The following is an 8,032-nucleotide window of genomic DNA, read 5'->3' as shown; positions in this document are numbered from 1 at the left end:
ATATTCAAACACTGCTCCCCCATGACTGAAAGGACATATCTGTGGTTAGAGTCACTTTCCAAACACCCTGCATTGTCCATCAAGAGCAGATAGTTTGGGACAAAATGGCAAGTGTTCTGGAGGAAGTGAGAACCCAAGACGAAAACAATTGCTGCTTTGAGTGTGGAGAGTCGAACCCTCAGTGGGTTAGTGTGACCTATGGCATCTGGATCTGTATCGAGTGCTCTGGCAGGCATAGGGGCTTAGGAGTACACCTCAGTTTTGTTCGCTCAGTTAACTTGGACAAGTGGAAGGATATTGAACTCGAGAAGATGAAAGCAGGAGGGAATGGAAAGTTCCGCCTATTTCTTGAAAGTCAAGATGAGTATGATACTAATTGGAACTTGTTAGAGAAATATAACAGCAGAGCTGCTGCGCTGTTCAGGGACAGGGTTGCAACATTGGCTGATGGTAAGGAATGGTCCATTGAGACATCTCCTGCCCAGAACTGGACACCTCCCCAGCCCAAGCCTAGCTCTGGGGGTCCTGAGAGTGAGGGTTCCAGTGGGAAGCAACATAATCAGTTTGTTGGTTTTGGCAACAACCCAGAGAAGAAAGCAGTTGATTTCCTGAGCAATGTCTGGTGCTCCATTCACAAACTGGCAAACACAGCAACCTTGAAGTCGAAAGTGTTACGACAAGCTTTATATGAGAATGTCATCAAACCTACCCAAGAGAAGGGAATGGCAGCCGTCACTGGACTGGCAAAAAAGGTTAAGCGAGCCGGTGCAAAGGTGACGGATTGGTGGATCGCTGGAAGGAGAGAAGAAAGTCGTTCCAGGTATGGACCCCTCGGAATCATCGATGACACTGAGGACGATCTGGGCAATCCCGTTCAGAAGTCCTTTGAATACGCAAAAGACTTTTGGAAAACAGTTGATAAAAAAAAGTATGCAGGAAAGAGCTGGGACATTTGGGGCTCGGGGACGGCATCCAACAAGGGTCAAGATGAAAGCCATGAGGTTATTATTAGACCCCATCTTGTTCTAACTGTAATCTTTTCAATTGTGGGATTTCTGAGTTTGGTCATGATGTACTTGATGACATCATGGACCCTCCACTGTGGTGCCTAAATATGGACTTCCACAGAATGGAATATTGACATCTGTGTCACTGCAGGAGTGTATAAAAGGAACTGTGAAATAATAGAGGTGTAGTTATAAACAACATAGACAAATAGAAATCAATAAGGAACACACACAAAACTCAAAATGGCAAGTCCAAGGACCAGAACAGTTCTGAAGGAAGTGAGAACCCAAGACGAGAACAACCGCTGCTTTGAGTGTGCAGCGTTCAACCCGCAGTGGGTTAGTGTGAGCTATGGCATCTGGATTTGTCTTGAGTGCGCTGGCAGGCATAGGGGTTTGGGAGTAGAGTTCAGTTTTGTTCGCTCCGTTACCATGGACAAGTGGAAGGATATTGAACTTGAGAAGATGAAAGCAGGAGGGAATGGAAAGTTCCGTCTGTTTCTTGAACTTCAAGATGACTATGACCCCACTTGGAACTTGGAGGGGAAATATAACAGCAGAGCTGCTGCACTGTTCAGGGACAAGGTTGCAACTTTGGCTGAGGGTAAGGAATGGTCCATTGAGACATCCTCTGCCCAAAACTGGACACCTCCCCAGACCAAGTCTAGCCTGTCACCCTCCCATTGTTCTGTAGGTCCTGGTCAGAGCTCATCCGAACCTACAGACAAGGCCTTTGAAGACTGGTTGAGCGATGATATGAATTCCTATCAGAGTGGTGGGAATCGAGATACTTCATATGTTGGCTTTGGCAACTCATTGGCCTCCGAAAAGAAAGATGATTTCCTGAACAGTGCCATGTCCTCTATTTATTCAGGTTGGACCAGCTTCACAGTTGGTGCTGGCAAGTTTGCTGCTGTTGCAAAAGGTAATACTGCTAAGTTTGCAAACCAAGCAACCTTAAAGGCCACAGAGTTAGGACACACTTTAAATGATAACGTTATCAAACCTACCCAAGAGAGGGTGAAGGATGGAACACTGCTAGATGAGATGGCAGCCGGCATCACTGGGCTGGCAAGCAAAGTACATTATAACGTTATCAAACCTACCCAAGAGAAGGTGAAGGATGGGACGCTGCTAGAGGAGATGGCAGCCGGCATCACTGGGCTGGCAAATAAAGTTCAGGGAGCTGGTGTAAAGTTGACCAATCTCTTCACAGGAAAGACGGAAGACGGTTTATTTGGAGACAGCGACCGGAACACGGATTCCACTGAGGGCTATCAGGGCGTTTCCGACCAACATGTTGCAAAGGACGCCTGTGAAACGCTCGGTAGCTCCAACTCCTTTAAGCCCAAGCAATCTCCCAGTAGTGATAGTTGGACCCTTAACAATTCTGCTAAGAAGTCTGACAGCTGGGACTCGGAGACGGCATCCAACAACAAACACGGCACAGACTGCTTGGAGACACCGGACGAGAACTGCAAGAGGCCCTCCAATCCCACTGAGGAGACCTGGGATAAGGCTGGCTGGTAGTGGCCATGCACTCATTGCCCTTGATCCCTGCCTGTCTTTCCCTTAGTAAAGTGCTGCTCCAACTCACTTCCTACGCGTCATAGTGTGCAGATTATCTCATTCAGGTACCGTGTATTTCACACATGCAGGATGTACTGTTGCTGTGTAAGCGTACGGAAAAACAATTGGTTTGACTCGGCCAAATCAGCTCCTCTAGTCAGGAAGTTAACACGCGATCCAGGAGATCCATATGGATCTTGGCTGGTCTGACATCAATCATTACGTATCTATGACTTATGATTCCCAATTTGCGCATTGTTTCAATCCGAGCCGAATTCATAGACTTCTATTATAAGTGTAATTAAATTAAACATCTTAACTTTAAATTCCGACTGACACCGAGTGCAGTGCCTTGCGCGAAGATGGTAATCACGGTTGTCCAGATCCGCGGACACAGGCATACAACTGGGATCTCCATATACAGATGTAAAAGGTATAGAGAGCTACAGAGATAAGGGACTGACAGACAGACACAATGATCTCTATATATGGACATAATGGAGGCATTGAGACGGATGAATTGAGTACTTTGACAATGGGTTCAACGGGTACTGCATAACCGGGAGCATGCATTCCCAACTTGCATCGTTCCTGACTGGCAGAATTGTTCCCGCTTTCCAGGTGCCGGTCTACTTTAAAAATCACACCCGTGTGAACTGAGTGGTCACACACTAACCATAGCAGCCATGCTCGTTTTTTTGGTACGAACACGGGTACCCGGGTACAAAGCCAGTTGTTGGAGTTGTTTGCACCACTCAAAAAATATAGAACCTTTAAAAAACAAAATGCATGGTGATACTAAGTTGGCCTCCAGTAGGCCAGCTGTGCACACAAGACATGTCATTTTGTATTTTAAAACAAATGCCAGATGCCAGAGGTTTATGATGATTGGACGATGATTGGCTGATCACCCCATAGCGATGATTTGATTGGCTGAGCAAAGTACATAATTATTGAGGATAAAAGTGAGGCCAGAAGAGTGAAGACGCCAATAGTGATTGGCCAGAATGACATTTGTGATGATTTGATTGGCTGAGCACTACATGTGATGTATGATGATGCATGATGATAAGAGCGCCCCTCACTTAAGTTCATATGGGTGTGATCTTTTAATTATTTAAGTTAAATTCTATAATGGAAATCGGGCTATAGTTGCTGTAGTAGCATTGCATTGCATTTTGGTGATTTTTGCCAATTAGTCGAAGTTCAAAGTTACAGCGATTTCTATTTAGCCTGCATGTCCTCCCAACCAATATTTTTTTTGTTTCACCTCCATTTAAATATTGCTAACATGGTTTGATTGTCAGTCACTCCCCCAGTAGAATAAATCACCCAATTACCAGCAAGCTAATGGGTGGGATTTTAATTAGTCCCATCAACAGACCTTTCTCAGTGGCCCCCCTCGTCCCTCTTATTTCAACAACTATTCATCTGCGCTTTTTTCTTTCATCACTCATTTTGTACTGCTGATTGCTATTCCACAGCAATCAGCAGTACGCGCGCACGCACACACATGCACATGCACACACGGCCAAGGCAATCAAAGTGACGTTTTGTCAGGGACGAATGAGAGGATATATCAAATAAAATGGCATGAAATTATAAATAATGGGACCTCGTGTCATTTGCTTCAGTCCAAGAAGTAGTCAATACTCATTTCACTTGGTTTCAACTTTGTTCGACTTCCTCAGATGGGACACATCATTGAAGACAAATCATCATCTCTACATCATGTCTGGTACAGTGGTATCGTTTGGTGACAAATTGTTGATCACAAATGTGGCGGTCTTTTCATATAGCTGTCCGTTACTGAGTGATGAAGATTGATTGGTTGTTCAACATTGACGGCCAGGAGTATTTGAGGCCGCGCTCACAGCTCATTGACAGCGTTATAGGTTCACAAGCACTTTGTGTGTGTTTGCATATTATTTCATCATAATTATGCTAAATAGTTGCCTTTGGAGTACTGCTGTTAGGCTTGATGTATTCAAAGAAATCACACTTGTGTGAAGTGAGGGGTGCCTTTTTTTGCTTGCGTATGTCACGGGGGTCTGCTACATGGCGAGGTGGCATGTAGCCATGGTTTTTCCAATCTCAAAAAGTGAAAAGTGAAGAGTGAATTGAAACAGAAACTGGATAAATTATAGAAGAAAGGATTCTTCTATAATTTATCCAGTTTCTGTTTCAATTCACTCTTTCTTGAAAGGCTTTTTCCACATTGTAATGAGTTGTAAGGTTTCTTTCCTTTAGCCATCCTGGCTTGTTTCTTGTATGGAACAAAATCACACCACTGTGATCTGAGGGGCGCTCTTACATAATCGTACATCATCTCATTCCGGCCAATCAGAATTCGCGTCCTCACCTTCGACTTCAATGTTTGTGTTACGCAATATTTTACGCAAACACTCAAAATTGTCCTTTCATTGTCAATGGCATTTAATGTTTGTGTTAGGACAAAGATTGTGTTTGCACGCACACTAAAAGCTGGACATATAGTTTGTTTCAACATGATATATCTTTATCGGCCACATGATGTCTTTTTTCACAAGTGCTCTAAACAAACATTAAAATCCATAGACTTGGCTGGCAAACGATGTATCTAAAGAATTAAGTCAAAAAGACAAAAGAGTGGCTGCACACAGAGCCGATTATTCATTAGGATGCAGAGTAAAAACCAACGTTTCGGCAGTACAACTGCCTTCATCAGGGTATACCTGAAGATATACCCTGATGATACCCTGAAGAAGAAAGTTGTACTGCCGAAACGTTGGTTTTTACTCTGCATCCTAATAAATAATCGGCTCTTTGGCTATCAGTGTGTGCAGCCACTCTTTTGTCTTTTTAAGACTTTAGACTAACTCTTTAGATGTTTCTGCCGTGAGCTGGCACCACTACTAAGACTGGTGTGCGTTTAGCATCCTCCTGCACAGTGGCAAACGATGTATGCCATACAGTAAGTAGACTTGGCTGCCATATGATGTGATCTTCAAAAGCTATGCAGTGCCCCTCAAAAATAAATCTTTGAATATATATTCTTTCCCAGAAAATGTTTTGTACATTTTGTAGCATCTGGTCTACATTAACCACTTCAACCTATATGCATTTCGGCCATTAACCATTAAGACATGAAATAAAAGCCATATGATACCTTATACACTCCTGCAGCTTGTGAATGGATTTCACGTCCGTAACGTTAAGCTGAGCCGTGTTGAAAATGATAATGTATAATAAATGCCTGGGAAAAGTAGTATAGACGCCGGGCAAAATACATGCTCTCTGGGCCATAAATAGTATGTGAATTATTCAGCATCCAATTAAGATTTAAAAGGCTGACAGAGATAAAATGGCAGATACCGTGATTACACTTTTGGACCAATATTGTAAAAAAGAAAAAAAGAAAAAGACTTTCTCTGATATGACATTTTAATATTTTACAGTATCACATACGTGACATTACAGCTGATGAACTGCCATTGTCTGTCTGTCTGTCTGTCTGTCTGTCTGTCTGTCTGTCTGTCTGTCTGTCCGTCCGTCCGTCCGTCCGTCCGTCCGTCCGTCCGTCCGTCCGTGCGTGCGTGCGTGCCTGCCTGCCTGCCTGCCTTCACATGCGGTGTCACTACAAAATGAGGTGAGCACTGAGCAACTTCAGGCCCTGGGAAAAGCACCCGCCGTGCATCAATGCTGCGGTAAACTAAACAGAGTTCATAATCTTCAGTATTAATGTTCTACACTATGTACTGTATATATCGATTGAGGGTGTTTTTGTCATATTTTGTTTTGTAATAATACTCAAAATCTACAAAGTAACTAAAGTTGTCAAATAAATGTAGTGGACTAAAAGTACAATATTTGGATCTGAGAGATGTAGTGGAGTAGAAGTAAAAATGTTGGATATCAGAAATACTCTAGTAAAGTACAAATACCTCAAAATGTAACTTAAGTAAAGAAGTAGCTACAGTACTTAAGTAAATGTACTTAGTTGCTTTCCACCATTGATTTACTGTGTAAAAACCTGCATTTGGCCTCGATATTAGACCTCTCATTGCAGCATAATGTGTCTCCAACCCACACTGTACACACTGTATGTATGAGGGAACGCAACCTGCATTTCTGCTGTAAACGTGATCCGCCTTAATAATAATACGGACCACAGTCTGGATGCAACATGCATATTGAGGCTATTTGTAAAAAGGGGACCTGATCTGACCCTTTTTTTCCCTCTGCTGCGCAGTCCAATAATGCAGAGATGAGAAATTAATCTTCATAAAAAGAACAACGGTACATGAGGGTTAATCACAGCTATGTTCCACTGGGTGGGTAATATTAAAAAGAGACTGAGGCCAAAGGAGCATGCGGACACTGTAGACTGTAGTGCTGATAATACTACTGGCCTACAGATGGAAAGAAAGAAAACAATATTTCATCACTGTCGGACAGAAACCGTGCACCTCCTTATTTTATTTTATTTTATCTCCATGTTGTATCTGTTTTCATTAATTAACACCCATATGGTCGTGTCGCACAGTAGCAATAATAGCGAAAGCACACGCTTTCTGGGAAGCTTAGATTTTCACTAGGCCTACTTCTGAAAGTCACTGTGGTTAATGTTGGTTAATTCTGTCGAAAGATATTAACAAGAGCTTGTGACGTAGTGATAACTATATTGAATACGTTTTTGGACATGTGTAACGCCCGGGATTCGAACTCTGGCCTCCCCGTCCAACATCTTAACCACTAGACCAAATTAAGAGATATCCCTATGGACTGGGGGAGATATTAGACTTTTGAGGCCATCAGGCTGAGGCTCTGAGCCACTGCTACACATGCAAGGGTTCCACCCCGAGAGTGACGATGAGAGATATGGATGCCCCCCCCCCCTCTCTCTCTCTGAGAGACGTGTGTATCACCCGCAGGACTCCTACCAAAAAGTAATTGCAGCTTCTACCTGAATGAACAGAATGAACAGAATGGCTTGGTTTCATTCTTTGGTATTACATTTCAAACCTTACACACTTGTCCCTCACATTTTAGCCACATCACACCTTTTAGATGTAAAAGGCCATATAAAAAGTAGTATATTGCTAAATAGTTACTGTATCGATTTTAAATCATTGAATTTTATCGTATCGCTTTAATTAACCAATAGCGTCCATGTATCGTCAACCATGTATCGTGATGCGTATCGTATCGCTGTATGTATTGTATGTAAATGTATCGTTGCACCCCTTTCTTCTGCTTTCACAATAGACATCAGAAGAAAATTACACTGTTCTTATTGGATAAAGGTGCTTCTGTCATTGTATACCTTTATTGACAAATTGTTCCAACACAAGTGAGTGTTAAAACCTTTTCAAATGCAATGCATAACATATTGCATGAAACACTTAAATCTACTACAGTCAATTCAATTGACTGCTCAATTCATGTATTTGATCGTGTGTGTGTGTGTGTGTGTG

The 8,032-nt window shown here is 42.7% G+C and overlaps 2 protein-coding genes across 2 annotated transcripts; both read left to right on the top strand.

Annotated features, from left to right (window-relative positions):
* Positions 1-104: 104 nt before the first annotated feature.
* On the top strand, positions 105-1,185 carry LOC306933744 (ADP-ribosylation factor GTPase-activating protein 1-like; the record flags this gene model as incomplete). The annotated part of the gene is made up of 2 exons (XM_079516051.1): positions 105-1,001; positions 1,159-1,185. 2 exons carry the CDS (start codon positions 105-107, stop codon positions 1,183-1,185), a joined length of 924 nt encoding a protein of 307 aa, XP_079372177.1.
* A 65-nt stretch (positions 1,186-1,250) lies between these two features.
* On the top strand, positions 1,251-2,537 carry LOC306933743 (ADP-ribosylation factor GTPase-activating protein 1-like; the record flags this gene model as incomplete). Its single annotated transcript, XM_079516050.1, has 2 exons — positions 1,251-2,027; positions 2,124-2,537. The coding sequence occupies 2 exons, from the start codon at positions 1,251-1,253 to the stop codon at positions 2,535-2,537; spliced, it is 1,191 nt and encodes a 396-aa protein (XP_079372176.1).
* Positions 2,538-8,032: the final 5,495 nt, after the last annotated feature.

Source organism: Electrona antarctica, assembly GCF_951216825.1.
Source record: "Electrona antarctica genome assembly, chromosome: 12".
NCBI lineage: Eukaryota > Metazoa > Chordata > Actinopteri > Myctophiformes > Myctophidae > Electrona > Electrona antarctica.
This window is presented reverse-complemented; position numbering and strand designations above follow the sequence as displayed.